Source organism: Anser anser (assembly GCF_964211835.1).
Source record: "Anser anser genome assembly, chromosome: 1".
NCBI classification, from domain to species: domain Eukaryota; kingdom Metazoa; phylum Chordata; class Aves; order Anseriformes; family Anatidae; genus Anser; species Anser anser.
In genome coordinates, this window is record NC_139720.1 from 103,662,481 (window position 1) to 103,682,033 (window position 19,553).

Genomic DNA, 19,553 nt, shown 5'->3' on the forward strand with positions numbered 1-19,553 from the left:
TAAGAGAAGGAAAGTCAAAAGCAATTCTTAAAAAAAAAAAAACAAAACTTCTTTGCAGTTTCTGTGACCACATTGAAGTCTCACAGTGAATAGACTCATCTCTGTACATGATCTTTTGGATTTATTTCCTAACATTGTAAAGTCAGTGTTATATTTTTATACATGATTTAGAACACCATAGAAATAATTTGTATCGGTAATGTTGAAATGTTACGTATAACTAAGCTGGGGAAAAAAAAAAAAAGTAAAAAAAAAAAAGTAGACCATCATAAAACCTCCTTTATCTGGAACTTTCACAATCTGTTGCTGCTGTTCCTTCTGTGTGTACACAAGAGCGGTTTCACCCCTCACTTGCTAAAACCAGCTGTTCATTCATGGAAATGTAATGCTATCCTCAACTTCATAGCTAAGTAAAACAGTTTCCTCTTCAGTACATGGCATCAGAATTAGTGCTGACTGGGGTAAGCTACAGTATCAATCAGGACAAAATAACAATGTGGAGGCAGAAGATTGAGAAAATGATTTCTGTCATGTCCTCTCTCCCCTGAGAGAGGGACACAGCAGCAATGTCAGCATGCTTTATTCAGTGTAAATGGGGAGTCAAGTCCACTGGTCTCAGCAATACAGTAATCTTAGTCTTATGCATCCTTGGGGGAACTGTTTTAGATGGAGAGGGGGAAAAATGAAGGCAGAGTCAGGCCCAACCCAGAAGCAAAAAGCAGGCCTTCAGCATTTCATTCAAGCTACACAGTAAAATCCTTCAGTGCAGCCTGTCTGAAATGCGTGATGACACCCCCTGCAGAAATGAGACTGGGCATGCCTGCCGGGAGCCCTGAGGTGGATGCTGTATCCCATTTACCAAGGCACTGCATCATCTCATAGACTGAACCTTGCTTTTGCCAGTATTTACAGATTCGCTGAGATGCGTCAGCGTTCCCCAGCAGACACTGAACTGCACAGCCTGCCACAGATATTTACTGTCTCTTCAGCGTATCAGTGGGGAACGGGGCGGTGTGTTCTCTCTCTTTCTCTCACACACACGCACACAGACACTGAGGGAGGTAAGTCCAGCCCCCAACAGTGGGGCCATCCCTCTGCTGCTGGATTTTTCCAGCCAGAGCATCTTGCCAGCCCTGCTGTAATTTATGGAAATTGGTTTCTGATGTGGGGCTTCTTCTGTTACGACAGGGATCTACTGCCTGGCAGAGGGAGAGCTGCAATCAGGGCAGGAGAAGAGGAGAAGAGGTGAAGAACAGAGGGACACTGGGGGACTGGAGAGGACAAAAGGAGAAAAAAGCACATAGCATTTAAGAGATGGGTGAGTCTTAACTAAGAGAGCAGGAAGGAAGGCAGAGAAAGGGAGAGGAGGACAGCTGTGGGGAAGGGAAACAGAAGGGCGTTCAGAGACTGAGTCAGCTTGAAAAGCACAAACACCAGGAGACAAGTGCAGAGAGCACCCCAGCATACAAAGAAGGACCTGTTTTGTCAGAGTCTGCACTATGAGCACAAGAAAGAGCTGCCCCCTGTCACTGGAGCAAGAAGATGGGGAGCAAAAACAGAGTGAGGGTACTCCTGACCTGGAGCGACAGGACTGTGAAGTGGAGCTGAGGAACAAGGCTATTCTGCAACAGAAGAGGCGCCTTAAACAGGCCACACAATTTGTGCACAAGGACTCTGCTGACCTGCTGCCCCTGGATGGCTTGACAAGGCTTGGCACCTCCAAGGATCTGGTGAGTCCACTGGGAACCCTTTTGGGTGTGGGTCCTCATCCTAATAGCTCCCTGTCCCAGCTGGGAAATGCTGCCAGGCTTGTCAAAGAATCACAGGTTCAGCAAAGATTAAACTGCCCCTCGGCATCATCTGGAAGCAGGTCTGGGTGAAAAGAAAGGATAAATCCCCTACTTTTTTGCATTCATCTCCCCATGCATCCCCATAAGGAAAAAACTCTTCACAGAGGCAGGCAGACATGGAGTGCAAGGACTCCCCAGAACCCAACTTTCTGCTCACCCAGTATATAAATATATTCATCTAACATTTACATTTTCATGTGGGACTTTTCTGAAAACTTCCATGTGTTTCTGTATGGTCCACCTCAAAAGCAGACCCACTCCTTCCTGGACTCAGCTGGGAGGGAAGCACGGTTCATAAAATTCCTAGAGGGTTATGTTTGACCTTGTCACCTTTTTGTATTTTTCTCTTTCCCCCTACTCTTTGGATTTCTGGAGGAGTAAGCACATGGCAGGACTGATAGCCTGGAGTGCAGGCGATTGCAGTGATAAGCACCTATGGATGGCATCTGTGGGGAGGAGGCATGGCAGTGAGGCCTTGGGACATCTCCCTGTGGAGCACGAGGCATCAGGGAGGGATCTGCTCCAGGAGACCAGGCAGAATTTGTGGTCTAGAGGGCCTTCCCCAGGGAAACATGGCAATACAGGGATTCATTTCCAGTGGAATCTCTTGCTAGCTTCACTGGGCGCATCTCCCCTTTGCTCTGGCAGCTTTGCTGTCTAACTTCCCTCTCCACTGTCTTTCATCCACTGCTGAAGGATGTGGGGAATCTAAACCACTTTCCCCTGAAAGAAAGAAGTCCTGTGTCTGGCCGGTGGTGGGGCACAGGACTGTCTCAGGCTGCAGCAGCAAGCTGGGCCTACCAGCCAAGGAGGGGCAGGGGCAGACTCAGTGGCAGGAAGTTCATTTATTTCAGCTATGGCAGAGGGTGCCCCTCCTTATATCCAGTGCTTTCTTCTGTATTCCTAGACCACTGGAGCAACATCAGGCTTGCTTGTCTGTGTCTGTCCTCCTCAGGTCATTTTCCTTCTGTTTTCCCTGCTCCCTTTCCAGGCCACAGCACTGCTGGCAACAAGGCACTGCTTAGCACTGGGGCACAAGTGTGTGGGACAGGCAGGGTCCTGGGTGTGTGGGTCTGAGTAGAAGTCATCCCCTCTACTGAGACCTGAGACCAGCAGCTCTGCCATGCACAGGTGAGGGGTCAGTGTTGTGGGCTCTGTGCTGTTAGGCACTCCTGTTCCCACCACACTGTCCACATCTGCCCCAGCTGCTGATGAAATTCCCTGGTTCGGCCGTGGCAAGGGTGGCTCCTTAAAGTCACCCTGAGACTTCACTCCATGCTGTCCCAGCCTTTCACAGCAGCATACCCTGCTTTCAGCATTACAGAATGGTTAGGACTGGAAGGGACCTCTGGAGGCCATCTGGTCCAACACCACTGCTCAAGCAGGGACACCTCGAGCACATTGCCTAGGACCATGTCCGGATGACTTTTGAAGATCTCCAAGGAGGGAGACTGCTACCTCTCTGGGCAACCTGTGCCAGTGCTCCATCACCTGCACAGTGGCAAAGTGTTTCCTGATGTTTAGACGGAACCTCCTGTGTTCCAGTTTGTGCTCGTTGACTCTTGTCCTGGCACTGAGCGCTACTGAAAAGAGCCTGGCTCCACCTCCTTTGCACCCTTCCATCAGGTATTTATAGACGTTGTTAAGATCCCCCTGAGCCTCCTCTTCTCCAGGCTGAACAGTCACAGGTCTCTTGGCCTCTCCCCACAGGAGGGGTGCTCAGTCCCTTGATCATCTTGGTAGCCCTCTGTTGGACTCTTTCTAGTATTCACATGTTTCTCTTGTACTGGGGGCTCCCGAACCGGACGCAGTGCTCCAGGTGTGGCCTCACCAGTGCTGAGTAGAGGGGAAGGATCACCTCTCTTGATCTGCTGGTGATACTTTGCCTAATGCAGCCAAGAAAGCCATTAGCCTTCTTCTCAGAAAGGGCACATTGCTGACTCATGTTCAACTTGGTGTTCACCTGGACTCCTTTTCAGAGACTGGTCCTTTCAGAGACCAGTTATCAGTATGCCTCTGGGTCAGAACACAGTCACTGCCTGAATTGTAACGGGGGAGTCACAAAGATGACCCACTGGCAAGGAACAGGGCCTTTCCTGCTCTGTGGAGATGCAGATCCAACCAAACTGGAGTCTGGAATGCTCTGTCCTGTCTGGCAGCACAGGCAGTCTAACAATGACCCTGTGCATAATGCAGTGCTGCAGCTGGATATCCAGACCACATATTTTGCCGTTCCTTGTACAGTTTTCAGCAGGAAATATGTTGGGGGAAAATTTGAGTGTTCTACTGCATGTTTGTTGAGCCCAGACACAAAAGCAGAGAAAAACATGTCTATCTGCTTTGCTTTGATATTGATTCCTATCACAACATGCCCCAAAAATGACAACTGTGTTGCCCTGTATATTAGAGATGATAGTCTTGGTGTTAGGATGCTGGCAGCATAACGTCTCAGATACTTGCCCTAGTGAGGCAGGCATTGTTAGAATTTCCTATTATAACCAGCTTTGCTGGTTAATCTTTAATCTATAAATAATCTTTCTAGACATGAGAATCTCTCACATGTGAACAGCAGTCAGCCACTCAAAAACACAGCATATTTCATGTATGGTCTGTAACAGAATGACTGAAACATTTTTACCATGGACCTAGCAAGCAGTAAATAAAGCATAACATCTTTTATGCCATAGAAATTTACCAATGGTGGTAGAAGGCACAAAATAAAGCGTGATACCTGTGCAAAGTTCATGCACGTAATGCAATAGCTGGGGTGAATGTGGTAGCTGTGTTACCTCCGTTTCTGCCTTGCCTTGAAGCAAGAGAAGAATCAGGCTTTAGATTCCCAAGAGCAGTGTCCTGCATTCAGCAGTCCCTGCAACTTGATGGGCCACTGTGATATTACTGACATTTTGGGGGCTGCAAATTAGAATCCAAAATTCTTCTGTTGAGCTCATGAAGACTGTAGGCTTTATAAATGATCTTCATATTTTCTTCCCCTTTTGTACTTGGAGAAAATGTGGAATAAAGGGAGATTGTCCAAGGTCACTCCACAGGCCTCTTTCAGGACCAGAAATAGAGCTGAAGTCCTCTTGGTCCAGTGCTCACTCCTGCCACGGTCTCTGCCATATCCTGCAGGAATGATAAAAGGCAGTGAAGACTCCTCTGTCATATGCTAGTAACAAAAGCCAGAGGGCCCTTAATAGACAAGAGGACATAATATGCTTTCAAACACTCCACCAGTCCCACGCAAAACTCCCCCCGTTGCCAAAATTCATCTGGCTCTCTTCTGGATGAAAAGAAGGCAGCACTGAACACAAAGCAGCAGCAAATATTACTGGAGAGGTTGATCTTGGAGAGAATGAAAAACACCCTGGAGTCCAGTTGCACTTGTATAGGGAAGTGATTTTAATTTCCCAAAGCATGTCTCCATTGACAACGTCAGGGACTCCTGCTGTGGCAGCGTTGCAAGTCCTAAAATCAGGGCAAGGCCCCCAGTCATTTCAAAAATGACATGTTTTCGTATAAAGACAGACTGTTATATTTTTTCCAATCTTTTCTGTGTATTCAGGTTGTGCATTCAGGTTATGCAATGCATTCAGCAGTGTCTGGAATTTGATGCAACCATCACATCTCCAAAAAAGAGAAATTATACTTTTCAGTGGAGACCTCACATTTTCAGCTTTATCACAACTTTTTTTTTTATTTTTTTTAGGGGAAAAATGTAGCTGCATGAATTAAAATATTTTGAAAGTACTAAGAAAGTCTGAAGACCTAGCTTCTCCCCTCCCAAAAATCAGGACCTCCAGCTCATATCACTTCACTAATCATAGCAGTGCCTTGAAATTTTACATTGGAGAGTCTGAAAATGATGAGTTGCACTGGGAACCTCCTCCTACCCTCCTGAGAGTCTTCAGAGGGTATCCCTTCCAGCTGTCTGCCACAACTCCCTTCACATCCTCCCTCATCATCCTCTTCATCTCATAGTTTCTTACCAGCTCAGGAGAGATAGTGTTCTCCATTTCTCCATCTCATTGGTGATACAGAAGTCAGGGAGAGCCCCAGGAGTCTGCTGTTGAATCAGATGTCCTCCCAGTCCCTAAGCTTATCTACTCCCCATCAGTGGTTAGCCTCTTCCCATCCTGAGTGACGAGAAAGGGACAGAGAGATCAGCTGCAAAGGGCCTGCTTTTTCTGTGGGAAAGGTTGCAGGGAAAGGGGAAGGTCATTCACATGCCAGAATGTGAGAGGAAACAGAGGAGGGAGTACGGAAATTTATAGACCTGCTGGTGGTTCCCTGCCCTTTTCCCATGGCCCAGACGTTAGTTGGCAGCCCAGCTGGCACTGTGCTCGGAGTATTTAAGGAGCGCAGTTCAACAGCCAGATGTGCTGTGGACCTGTGCAGTGGGCTGGGAAAAGACCAGGAAGAGGAATAGAGGGATATTTTTGCTTCACTTTTTCAACTATTACATTGCTTCTCAAGCAGAATGTGAATGATCTGACTCTTGCCCCTTGGGTGGTGGAGAAACAGAAGCACAAGGGACTCAGCACCTTGCAAAGAGTCATGATGAGCGTGACCAAAGAGCCTCTAACAGCTGCTCCAACCACTGGACAAAGCTGATGAATCAGTGTGCAGTTCAAGTTGCAATTTATGCACTTCCATGGCCTCATCACTCTGACCAAGTGTAAAGCTAGTCTGAAGCATACACACCGTGCAGGGTCACAACAGCCCAGCCCATTGGTAGGTCTGGTCTTACTCAGATGTTTTGTCTGCACATTGATAAACTCCTACATCAAACTGCTGCACCATCTGAGAGCTGATCTATATTTCTCTCTTTCTTTCTTTCTTTCTTTCTTTCTTTCTTTCTTTCTTTCTTTCTTTCTTTCTTTCTTTCTTTCTTTCTTTCTCTTTCTTTCTTTCTTTCTTTCTTTCTTTCTTTCTTTCTTTCTTTCTTTCTTTCTCTCTCTCTCTCTTTCTCTCTTTCTCTCTTTCTTTTCTTTCTTTTCCTTCCTTCCTTCCTTCCTTCCTTCCTTCCTTCCTTCCTTCCTTCCTTCCTTCCTTCCTTCCTTCCTTTTTTTCTTTTTCAAACAATAAAAGCAACTGATTATGCTATAGCATATTATTAGCCCCTTTAGATTCATTGTCTTTCTTCACATTTCTGCTCAGTTGCTCTGAGAGAACAAAGAGGGTCCTAGTACATGGAGAATGGACCAAAACTAGCTCCAACAGGTATGATTCATTGATGCTGCCCGTTGTTGATTCCCTGTGTTGCAGGGACTGGAGGCATTGGATTAATATTGGGAAAAATTAGAGCATCAAAGGGAAAGTTCTTTCCAGAGCAACACTTGCCTGCGTGTGTATGCAATGTCAGACCAGAAAGGTTTTCACCGTTTTTCCTCCCTTTTCATGCATTGCCCCTTTTTCAACCCAGAAGAGAGGAAGGTGAAACAGCTACTTCTACAAGAGATAGGAATAAAGCAGATCCTCAGCTGTTGATCTGGTTGGTGGCACTCCCTGTAGCTATGAACAACGTAGGGCTTAATAGATGCTCTCCCAACTAGGAAAGGAATCAACATAATATCACTTGTGATGGAAGGAAGCAGAGACAGACTCCAAAGAACATTAGAGGCTAGTTTTATTTTCCTACGCAGTGAAAAAATCCTGTTTCACTACAAATAAATGCTTGTACACCTAAAGTTTCTGGAATCCTGCCTTCTTATCACAGGTACATCACATACATGCTGTCATCCTCCTTTCCCCCCCATTAGAAGGTGTGAATGTGTCTGGTTGGGTGTCAGCATACACACACCAGGTAGTGTATTTGCATACCTGCACAGGTATGAGCATGCAGAGTGCATGTTCAGCTGAAGGAACAGATATATGTGGGGAAAGCATACACCAGACGTTCTTCTCCTCCAGCAATTGCATCCCAGAGACCTGCCTATCACAGACAGTCCAATACTTTAAAATCGTCACAGGGGCTGCAGAAAAAAGTTTGGGATTTAAAGAATATTTCTTGGGATAATCCTGTCATGAATCAGGACAATCAGGTGGGCCAAACATTTGCAATCTGCTTTCCTGGGCTAGCAAATGTCCTAGTCCTTAGCACTATACTTAGCCGGGATTTCTCTTTCTTTGTGATGGAGACAGCAGCCGCATAGTGTGGTCCAGCGGCGCCTCATGGAAGGCAATCTGAACAAGCTGCGGGGCGAGACCAGGGTTCGGTCTGCATGGGTTCAATCTCCACTGGCAAAAGACCGGGATGAAAAGATGGAAAAGGGAGAGGACAGGACAAAAGAGACCTCAGCCCTGCTAATACAGTGCCAGGTAAGGCAACAACACGGTGCTGCTGATTTCATCGTGATGGCAAATGCTCACTGAGTTCCCACTCCCAAGGGCCATTCCAAGTTATTAATAGCAAAGCCAGCTGAAGCTGATTTCCCGCATGGTCTCTCCCAGAGTTCAGATCTTGTTCTTCCAGCAGACACAGGAAAGCATTTCTACCACATGCATTCTAGTTGTCCATAATTGAAGATAAGAGAAAATAACTTCTTCACATCTCCTTGTTTGGTGGTCAGCTTTCCTGTGATATGAAGTGTTGCGTAACTGCATACAGAAACAAGGAATGTCTCCTTATCACTCTAAGACAGGTGCCCTTAGATGATTAACACGGACTGGACCCAGACTGGTCAGATCCTCACAGGTGTCAAAGGAGCTTCTAAGAAAGTGACTAACAGTATTCTGAATTAGCACTGTTGGATTTGTCGATGGAAGCAGTGTTTTTGTCTCCCTTTTCTTCTTATATCCACCAATACAGCAGAACACACACTTCCATGGCCCCTACAGATAAAAAAGAGTGTCCCAAAGCCGTGTCTCATAAAAGTGGGTTTTAATGTTGCATGACGTGCAGATGAGACTCGCCAAAGATATACAGAACACTGACCTGCTATAAAAATACATTTTACAGCTGTGTCTTTTTCTGTCCTAAAAAAATTATCACATGATAGACTGCAAAGCTTTCAGCAAAAGCATATACACCTTTAAAAGTTCAGCTGGCACAATTAATTATCTTATGAACACATCCTGATGCTTTCTGACATGTTCAGATTTCAGGTCTCAGGTCTCATGGTCTCAGAACCATGCAAAATCATTGCCTAGTTTGTTTTCCAACCTTTACTGTTGCAGAAAGTCATAGCTTACCCTGGGTTTTAGACCCTGGGGTAGCTAAGTTAACATACTTGGAGTAGGATGAATGGCACTCAATACAACTTCTCCAAGTAGCTAATGTCTTTTTTGAACAAATGAAAGTGTTTCTTTTAATTTAGTCAACCCTCTATGTTGCTCATTAAGAGGAACATCAGTGATAAACGGTGTTTTTGTCAGGCATGTGTCTCAAACAAGGACAGCCAGGCATAGGCATGGGTATCACATACCAATGGCAATATGGTCAGAATCCACTAATCGTTCCTCTTTTGTGATTCTAATAGACTGTACCTGTGCTGTCATACACCTTACATGTTTCTTTATGGAGGTAGGTTAACACATATCACAGTTAAGGAAATAGGTCTAATAATTCACTTAACTCTCCCTGAACTCACTACCGTTTGCACAGGTACCGTCTCTTTTTCTGCCCTTCTCTTTTTTTGCCCTGGACTGTTCTCACAGAGGCCCCCCCCACAGCGCCCCCCTGCTACTAAACCCTTTCTAAGTAAACCCAATACTGAGTGTTTTCACTCCAGCAAGTTGTAGTTTCCCTGTGCCTAAGGCCTTTTGCACTTCCAAAGATCACAGATCACAGTCTGTAATAGTTGTATTGCAGAGTCGCTCACCCTTTATTTACTTAGGTAAGTTACTCACATGGTACTTCAGCAATACCCAGTTTATGGCAGTTTTTGTAAAGCAGTTTGGAAAGCTTGTCACATGAGTGCCATCTGCACAGTAAAAACAAGCTGTTATTTTTATGGTGGAGCTTGTGTCTTGTTGACTTGGAAATAGATGCTGAAAGATTCCACTGCTTCCCTAGGCTGCTTTTCCTCCATGTGAAAGCAACCTGGGGATTAATCAATCTTAGTTGCTAAAAGCAGATTCTTGACCTCAGAGCTGACATTATTTCAGAAAACAAAGCTGTTTATAAATGATGATCCTTACTGATTCCTCTCCCTCTTTCTTTCTTGGAAATCTACATAGTTGACCTTTAAATAAAGACTAATGGAAACTGGGGAAACTGGTAGTAACAGACTAAAAGCTCTGGGGCAGAGATGAGAGTGAGTGAGCAATGTGATGAAAAGTCCTCTTAGTCCAAGCAGGCTTACAGCGCTCATGACTTCATTGTGTACTCCTTACCTAGTCTGCATCGTATTTCTGGTACACTGGGCCAAGAATTCTCCTCAGTCTCTGGGTGAATTCTCTGCGTAAATGATTAAGTGGTGTAATAGGAAGGTGGATAGCTTTTGTGAGGCTGCTGGAGCTGATATCTGCAGGGCTGCTCACCACCAAATGGGAGGGTCTGAATTGTTCTTTTCTAAAGAGTAATCACTGTCCTGTTATATCCTATCAAGTTTTTATCTTGCAGCTTTCCCAGCCTGCTTTGGAACAAAACACAGGAGCCTGCCTAGAGATACAGTTCAGGTTTATTATCACAACAATGATAACAGCTCATCCATCTCAGTTCTGCCTGCTCCCAGATTTCTTAGAAATTGCTGCTCATACTCTGGGTTTTCTGTTTTGGAAGAGCTGATACAATGCCTTTTCTGTAGCTGAGCCATGTAGAGTTGGTCTCTGTGAGCAACAGGAACGGTCAGCTCCTCAGTGGAATCCATGTCTGTTAATGAGAAAGCACTGATTCAGCTGGACACTGCTGGCAGGCTGTAGTCTGGACAGATGCAGTAGCATGCCTGACCTCACGCTCATAACTAATATGCCCATTCAGGTAATGAGGAGGCACAGGACAGAGCATCTGTAGTTTATGCTTTATTCTGTGTCTCTTCTTAATCCAGCCACAATCCTTCCAGGCTGGGCTGGTGTGTCCGTGAGGGTCAGGCAGCACAGACATTGTAGAGCTCTAAAAGTAGACAGAAGAGGAGACATTTTGTCCTCTGGGTCCAGTCCATTTCCAGACTGATCTCTCTCTAAAAGCCTGAGGTTTGTAATACTACTTTCGCCACAAACAGGTGCTGTCATGAGGTGAGGTGGGATATTTCCAGTTGGCCTTGGGGATCTCTATGGGCAGGCACAACTCTTAGTCCAGCTTGTTTAAACTCAACCTGCCAGACAGCCTGGAGCCGTGATGGGTATTTTTATTTTATTTTTTTCTTAAGCAAGCAGAAGTATTGGCAAAGTCAGTAGTTTCTAAATAGAGTGCTTTGGAGCTGGTCCCCTTCTGTGAGGCTCTGTCATGCTCCCCCACTTACATAAAACATATTTGTGCCGAGAGGCAGGAGGCATGTTCATAACAAAGGGCAACAGAATGTGGTGTGTTCTGGGAACAGGCATCAGCTCGTCTGTGTCTCCTACTAGCTATACCATGTGTGATATGTATTACCATGGGACAGCAGTTCAAGCTGCTCAGGAGTGCAATAGGACTGTTCATTTGTGAAGGAGCTGGAAAGAATATTCCTGTGTGAATGTGCAAAGAACTGCAGGGAGAGCTTCTGGGGGTTGGGTTTTCTGTGCTCTGATTCTGTTTCATGAATCTTCCAGCTGGTATGAGGTCATTTGAGTTCTTCCAAAGTATGACTTTGTAGATCTCTGGCAATTTCCTTATCATGTGCCAAAGAACACCCTTGAATTGAATGTTTCTGACAGTATGGCTGAGATGGCTCAGACTGTGGGAAGGGTGTATGATGGAGAAGGCACAGTGCTGGCAGCCAGAAGTTTTTGAGATCTGTTTTGGTTTCGCTTTGCTAAGTATTTAGCATTACTTGCCTTACTTGTGTGTTGTAAGGAGTCCTAAATGTTTGCAGCCAAATGGGTTTGTTAACCAACTGGAAATAATACCTTATGAATAAGACATGCTTTTTACATTAAAAAAGAGAAAGTATAATAACAGAACTAGGAGCTGTTGAAAATATGTGTCTGTGTAGATACAGCCGAGTACTGCCGTCCTTGCTCCTAGATGAGACCACACATGGCAAATGCTCATCCTCCTAAAACCAGCAGCATTTTTTAAATACACATTGTAAGTACATATATGAGTCTGACATGATTCTTGGTGAACTCTATAAAACAAAATAGCTTGAGATCTCTAGCTCCAGTGGCCTTGCAGTTACCAGAGTGATGAATTTCTCAACTAAATGACCCTTCTAAGAATGAGGTGTATCTGAATGTCCAGGATGATGAAATTCTCTATGCTGATGTACTACAGATGTGTCTAGGCATTTAGATCACAGAAAGAGCTCCAAGGCAAAACAGCTTTGAAGTTTCCAGAATGTAATCTCTGAGGTTTCCTTGAGTGCAGCTAGCACTCAAGCTACTAATGGCATTGTGTGTTTGCGGCATTCCAGTATCTCTCACAGGAGGTGATTTCTCCTTTCTCTTTGTAATGACTCACAAACAGAACACTGTTGAGAATAAAACCTTGGAAATACTGGATGTAGCTCTTGCTGATGATTAACCCATGTAATAATCATAAACATATTAAGTTAAGAAATCAGGAAATTTAGATGGTTTCCTTGACCTTATTGATGATGTACTGTGAATCTCTGATAGTCACACTGTTCCACTTAAAGTATTTTAGTTGTTTTCAGGAGTGAGCATAAGGGTGGGGGAACTGTGGCAAGCGTGTTGCTGCTTCTGAGTGGCTCATGGCACTGAGTGCCACAGTGGCTGGAAGAGAAGGAATCACAGGCAAAACATTAACAACAGCAGTAGGATAATAAGCCTCCCAAGAGGGAGATGCTATTTCATTTTTTTAATATTGGTGAAAGAAGACAGAGCCTTGAAGAACTAAGCCATTAAGAATATGTATGGCTGGGCACTATAAGTAGGTGCAAGACATATTTTGCAGGTGTCAATTACTCCATCTTTTCTAGTTCCTTTACTAAGTCCTTTTCCTCCTTTTTTCTTTTTTCCCCCCTCTAAATATAACCCTTATTAATGTATTTGCCAACACTATTTTTTCAGACCTCTACCATATATGAAAGCTGCTGTTAATTCAGCATCTCTGGCCTGTCATTTAGGACCTCCTTGCAGAGGGGACAGAAAACAGATAGTAACCACATTTCCTGTTCTCTTTCAACTGCAAGTGGGTGAAGAAATAAGTGGACAAGGCACTGGGGATTGTTCCAGTAAGATCATGCAGTCACGACTTTGCCTCATGACATTCAGTCTCTCCTGATCATAGATCACATTTAGCTGTGAATATTAAAGCTGTAGTGCTGCTGTGGTTTAACCTGGCAGGCAGCTAAGCACCACACAGCTGTTCACTCACTCCTCACCCCCAAGTGGGATGGGGGAAAGAATCAAGAAAAAAAAAAAGGTAAAACTCATAGGTTGAGATAAAGACAGTTTAATAAGACAGAAAACGAAGGGAAAACATTAATAATATATATATATATTTTTTTTAAATGGTGCACAATGCAATTGCTCACCACCCACCTACCAACGCCCATCCCATCCCTGAGCAGTGGCCCCTATCCCTGGCCAACCCTCCCAGTTTTTATTGTTCAGCATAATATCATATGGTATGGGATATCCCTTTGGCCAGTTTGGGTAGCTGACCCAGGAGAGCTCTCCTGTCCTGTCCCAGTTTCTTGTGTACCCACAGCCTTCTTGCTGGCAGGGCAGTAAGAGAAACTAAAGTCCTTCACTTAGTGTAAGCACTGCTTTGCAACAGCTAAAACATCAGTGTGTTATTATTATTGCTTTTCTCCTAAATCCAGAACAAAACACATACCAGCCACTATGAAGAAAATTAACTCTATCTCAGCCAAAACCAGGACAAGTGCTTGTGTCATGTTTCCTTAAAGAGCTGTCTGGGAACTTAAGTCTCATACAAAATAGACACCTCTTGATTAGATTGTTTCTTGAATTCAGGAATCATGGGTGGGCCAATTATCTAGTGAACTGCCTTAAATTCAGGGATATTTGTCTGGATGCTTCTGCTTCTCCAATGGACTTCTTCTGGAAGATGGAGTCCCAAAATACTCAACTGAGAGCAGACATTTAGCCCTAGAACATTGTGCCCTGTGACACCAGAAGAAATGGAGAGGAAACCTCCAAAGGATGTACCACATGGTTGTGTTTCTTTAGAAGCTTTCATCATATCAATTATTGCTCTGCTAATAAAATCCATGCATGTTTTCTGAACAAAATAATAATTATGTATCTTTTGACTGGAATACCACTAAGTTAAAGTTGCTAATAACAGTTAAGTGTCTGGGCAGATGTTTGCAGAGCACCATGGAGACTGTCATTGCCTTGGATGTGTCTCCTGCCTTCTGACTACTGCCTAAACACCACAGCTTTGGCTGTGCTGCTAAGGAGAGTCTAAGGGATTTTCACACTGTTGAGGGAGTGTGTATGTCTACTTTGAGCCTGTAGTAATTATCCGGTTTTATGTTTTTTTCTAGTGCCAAGGTCAGGTATTGAAAGCCACTGTAAATACTGGATGTCTGCCAAATCTCATCTCCAAGAGATGTTTATACCAGTTGGGGTAAGTCTTTGCACACTAGAAAAGGAGGGATGGCTAAAAACAAACACAAAAACAAACAAACAAAAAAATCACACAAACCTATGACAAGGACTTAGGGTACTCTTCATGCCCAATCCTATAATGATAATTACTAGCAGCTTTGCATGTTGTGGTGGTTTTACCCATGTGGGCAGCTGAACTTCACCACAACCGTTCTCACACCCTCTCCTCAGAAGAAGAGGGGGAGAAAATACAATGGAGAGGGCTCAAGGGTTGAGATAAGGACAGGGAGGTCACTCAACAATTGTTGTCATGGGCAAAAAAATCTCGGCATAGGGAGATTAATATAATCTATTACCTATTGCTAACAGGATAGAGCAGTGTGAAAGTAAAAGCAAACTAAAAACACCTTTCCCCCATCCACCCTCTTCTATGTCCCCGTACCCTCCCCGGGAGCAGTGCAGAGGAATGGGGAATGGGGGCTGTGGTCAAACCCTAGCGCTTCATCTCCGCCGCTCCTTCACGGTCACTCTCTGCCTCTGCTCCACGTGGGGTCCCTCCCACGGGATGCCGTCCTTCCCAAACTGATCCTACGGGGGCTGCCCATAGTGAGCAGCTCTTCAAGAACTGCTCCCACACGGCTCCGTACCACAGGGTCCATCCATCAGGAGCAAACTGCTCCAGCACGGGTCCCCCACGGGCGGCAGCTCCCCCCAGACCCCCTGCTCCTGCGTGGGCTCCTCTCCACGGGCTGCAGCTCCGGCCCGGGGCCTGCTCCTGCGGGGGCTCTCCATGGGCCGCAGCCTCCTCCAGGCCACATCCACCTGCTCCACCGGGGGCTCCTCCACGGGCTGCAGCGTGGAGATCTGCTCCGTGTGGGACCCATGGGCTGCAGGGGGACAGCCTGCTCCACCAGGGGCCTCTCCACAGGCCGCAGGGGAACTGCTGCTGCGTGCCTGGAGCACCTCCTGCCCTCCTGCTGCACTGACCTTGGGGGCTGCAGGGCTGGTTCTCACTCCTCTCTCCCAGCTGCTGGTGTATAGCAGTTTTTTTCCCTTTCTTAAATCTGCTCTCACAGAGGTGCAACCCGTGTGTCTCAATGGCTTACTCTGGCCAGCAGCAGGTCCCTTTGGAGCCAGCTGAAACTGGCTCTTATCTAACATGGGGCAGCTTCTGGACTCTTCTCACAGAGCCCCCCCCCCGCAACTCCCCCACTACCAAACTCTTGCCAAGTAAACCCAATACACGTGTACATAGTTGTTTAGGAGAAGATGCAGAAGATGGACTATAGGGCAAGGCATCAGGAGCACTCGCGAAGTTGTGTGTAGACCCCAGACTAGAAGGAGGAGCTGTGTCATTCTGTCTGCGTGCACTGCATGGTAAAGCTGACCAGCTAATATCAGTCTTGGGTTCCTGGTGAGGAACCCAAGTGGGTAGTGCATTATGATCTTTTTTTTGGAATCTGCCTACAGACATGCTGAATGAAAGATTCCTCCTCTCATGGGCTTGTTCCCAGTGAGACCAAGCACTGCTATCAGTGAGAAGTCCTGTTTCTCCTTTTTCTCCAGTTGCAGCAATAACTCCTCTTGTGTCCCACAGGCTGGAAGAAGTGTCTGTCAAGGACTGTGGAGACCTTTCTCTTCCCATCCACAACGTTGTCGGCCGAGTAGAACATATGGAATTGCAATTTGGCCAGGAGAAAGTGCTGTGTTCAGCACTGGTTGTAGGTGAGAGTGCCAGCCCCTGCTCTCTCTCCCCCAGTTTTCCTGTGTCCTTGTTGCTCTGCCAAGGGTATTTAAATGAATCTCTAGGAAAAGGGTAAGGTGGTAGAAGGTTGGTGACATGGTAACCTCCATTGCTGACTAAGCTCATTATGTTTGTGTGTCCCTTCCAGCTCAGGATATTCTTTTATCTGATTCTGTTTGCTGTGTATATCCTCATTGTAACCAAAAAGTACAGGGAAGAGTCTGATGTTGAAAGTGGGGAGAACTTTGGTGCTCTTTGGTATTAACCCAGGATGTGGAAAATTATCCATTTATTTTAGCTCTCTAAAATGGACCTTTCATAAATTATCCAGACTGCTTGATAAGTTCTCTGGAGCCCTTTGTTTTCTGTCTGAATGGGCACTTGTGCCCTTGGCTGGATGAAATTATCAGAGAAACTGGCAGAGGATACAGCTTGTACCTCAGAGTGTTTGTCTATGTACTCATCCGCCTCTGAGGCAGGTGCTCTGCAGAGAGCACCCTGGAAGAACCAGAGTAGCCCCAGTGTGCTGAGTCTCCCATGCTGTCCTGACGCAGGACCCTTTGAAGGCAGGAGCTGTAGGAGAAAAGGTCCCATCAGTAGCCAGTGGAACACATCCAGAAAACAGCAGAAAGCCTTCCCCCCGCCCCCCCCTTCTTTTTTCCATTGGTCTCCTCAGCTTTTTCCTGTCGCCTTTATCTGTCTCCTCATCTTCAGTGAGTACTATTCTTTTCTTCTTTTTTTATTCTTTTCTTTTACTATCTTTTCTTGCTCCCTATCTCCTTTCATGTCCATTCTTTCCACTTGTTGCTTGGTCATCTAGTCATTCCTAGTCATTCCTCCACTTCCACACCCCAGCTCAGTCTTCTTCCCTGGTTTCACCCCTTCTTGTTCTAGCCCTTCATGAAGACTTTGTATTAGTCCAGCACAGGTGAATTTACCCCATAGTAACTACCCACTTTGCTTGGATGTGGAAATGTCTGCCTGCAAAAAGCAAAATTGCTGTATCTGTGCCTTACATCTCCCTGCACACAAAAGTGTTCTAGATTATGTGGTTATAAATAAACTATATTTATATATGTATATAGCGTGACTGCATATACAGAGTGACCACATCAGTTGACAAGGGAAGACTGACCGATGTCATTTACCTGGACTTTTGTAAGGCTTTTGACACAGTCCCACATGACATTCTCATATCCAAATTGGAGAGATATGACTTGATGGGTGGACAACTCAGTGGATAAGCAATTGGTTTGAAGGCCACACCCAGAGCTGTGGTCAATGGCTCTACGTCCAGGTGGAGGCCAGTGACTAGTGGTGTCCCTCAGGAATCTGTCCTGGGACCAGTACTGCTCAATATCTTTACCAATGACATAGACAAGGGGGTCAAGTGCACCTTCAGCAAGTTCAGAGATGACACCAAACTGAGCGTTGCGGTTGATACCAAAGAAGGAAGAGATGTCATCCAAATAGACTTGGACAAGCTTGAGAAGTGGGCCCATGTGAACCTAATGAGGTTCAACAAGTCCAAGTGCAAGGTGCTGCACCTGGGTGAGCACAATCCCAGGCGGGAATACAGACTGGGAGAAGAACATATTGAGAGAAGCCCTACAGAGAAGGACTTGGGGGTTCTGGTGGATGGAAAGCTTGACATGAACTGGCAGCGCTTCATTGCAGCCCAGAAGGCCAACCGCATCCTGGGCTGCATCAACAGAGGAATGGCCAGCAGGTTGATGGAGGTGATTGTCCCCTTCTACTCTGCATTTGTGAGGCCCCACCTGGTGTACTGCATCCAGTTTTGGGGCCCCCAGCACAAGAAGGATGTGGACCTGTTGGAAAGGGTCCAGAGGAAGGACAAGAAGATGATCAGAGGGCTGGAGCACCTCTGTTATGAAGAAAGGCTGTGACAGCTGGGGATGTTCAGCCTGGAGAAGAGAAGGCTCCCCGGGAGACCTCACTGCAGCTTTACAATACTTAAAGGAGTTTTATAAAAAAGATGGAGAACAACTTTTTGCTCAGGTAGACAATGACGGGACAAGGGGAAGTAGTTTTAAACTAAAAGAGGGGAGATTTAGATTAGAGGTTAGGAGGAAATTCTTCACTCAGAGGGTGGTGAGGCACTGGAACAGGTTGCCCAGAGAAGCTGTGGATGCCCCGTCCCTGGAGGTGTTCAAGACCAGATTGGATGAAGCCCTGGGCAACCTGATCTAGTGGGTGGCATCCCTGCCTATGCCAGGGGGGTTGGAACTACATGATAATTAAGGTCCCTTCCAACCCAAGCCACTCTATGATTCTATGATTCTGTGATATATATATATATTATATATATATTATATATATATATATTAGGCCAGTAATTACAGGGCTTAAACCCTTAAACCAGGTTACAGGGCATCTAAAACCCATGGGGGTGTTAATAGTGTTACTGGAGGCTGCCAAATCTCGCATACTCTAGGACTTGGGGTTCTTCCTTCCTTGCCACTGGATGGATACAACTGAAGACCCAGAAGTTTTCTCCATCCTAATCCGATGCATGTTCTCATTTATAGGTTTGGACAGTAACAAGGCTGATCATATATTCCAGAGAGGCACAAAGAGGACACAGACAAGGCCAGCAACATATTACCATAGATAGAGTGTTGTCTTTAACAACACTCACATAAATGTAAACAGCCTCACATAAATACCAGTATAGATAGCCCGGTCCTGGTCCTCCTCTCTGGCTGATCAGGATGGAAGGTCACTAATAGAAACTCATACACCCTCAAGTCTCTAGATTCACAAGCAGACTTATATTCCCAGACTTTTCGAATATCAGCACAGATTCTGTTTTGTATCTGTGTCTGGGCCCTAGGCCCCTTACCCAGTCACTAACTCAGACCTTGAGTCTTTCCAGATGCCACAAAGACCTCTTCCTACTCACTGACAAGCCCAGCGTTAAGTGTGCTATCAAATTACAAAAATAAACATACATGCATACAAGATTAAATTAACCGGGGAAATAATACAAACACACCCAAGTCTTTCTAGCTAGTGGCTTCTAGACCTCTCATACATATGCCTTGTCCTCTTCAGTTGCTGGCTTATAAAATTCTGGGCGCTGTGACCCTGGTTACAGCTGGTACCCTGAACTCTCCTGCACGATAGTCTCTCCAATTGCTTACACCTAGCTCTACAGGCCCTATGACCCACAGTCCCTTCTCCAGTTGCTGGAAATCAGACCTTCCAGCACACATCGCAGTTCTCCCAGTTGCTTGCATCCAGGCCTATGCTCCCTTCCTTAGTTACCAGGCTATAAGCCTTCCTATTTTCTTCAAGGTTCCCTTGTTTTC

At 45.6% G+C, this 19,553-nt stretch overlaps 1 protein-coding gene across 4 annotated transcripts in view; it reads left to right on the forward strand.

The window, feature by feature from the left end:
• NRIP2 (nuclear receptor interacting protein 2) overlaps positions 1 to 19,553 on the forward strand; it is a 25,485-nt gene continuing 5,932 nt past the window's right edge. The window contains exons 1-5 of one of the 4 annotated variants that reach the window (XM_083851651.1): positions 1 to 1,061; positions 1,189 to 1,730; positions 7,995 to 8,171; positions 14,414 to 14,496; positions 16,075 to 16,202. In XM_083851651.1, the coding sequence (XP_083707777.1) occupies positions 1,500 to 1,730; positions 7,995 to 8,171; positions 14,414 to 14,496; positions 16,075 to 16,202 (619 nt within the window). In that variant the 5' untranslated portion in view covers positions 1 to 1,061; positions 1,189 to 1,499. The other 3 variants (XM_083851650.1, XM_083851652.1, XM_083851653.1) reach the window with 3 other exon arrangements.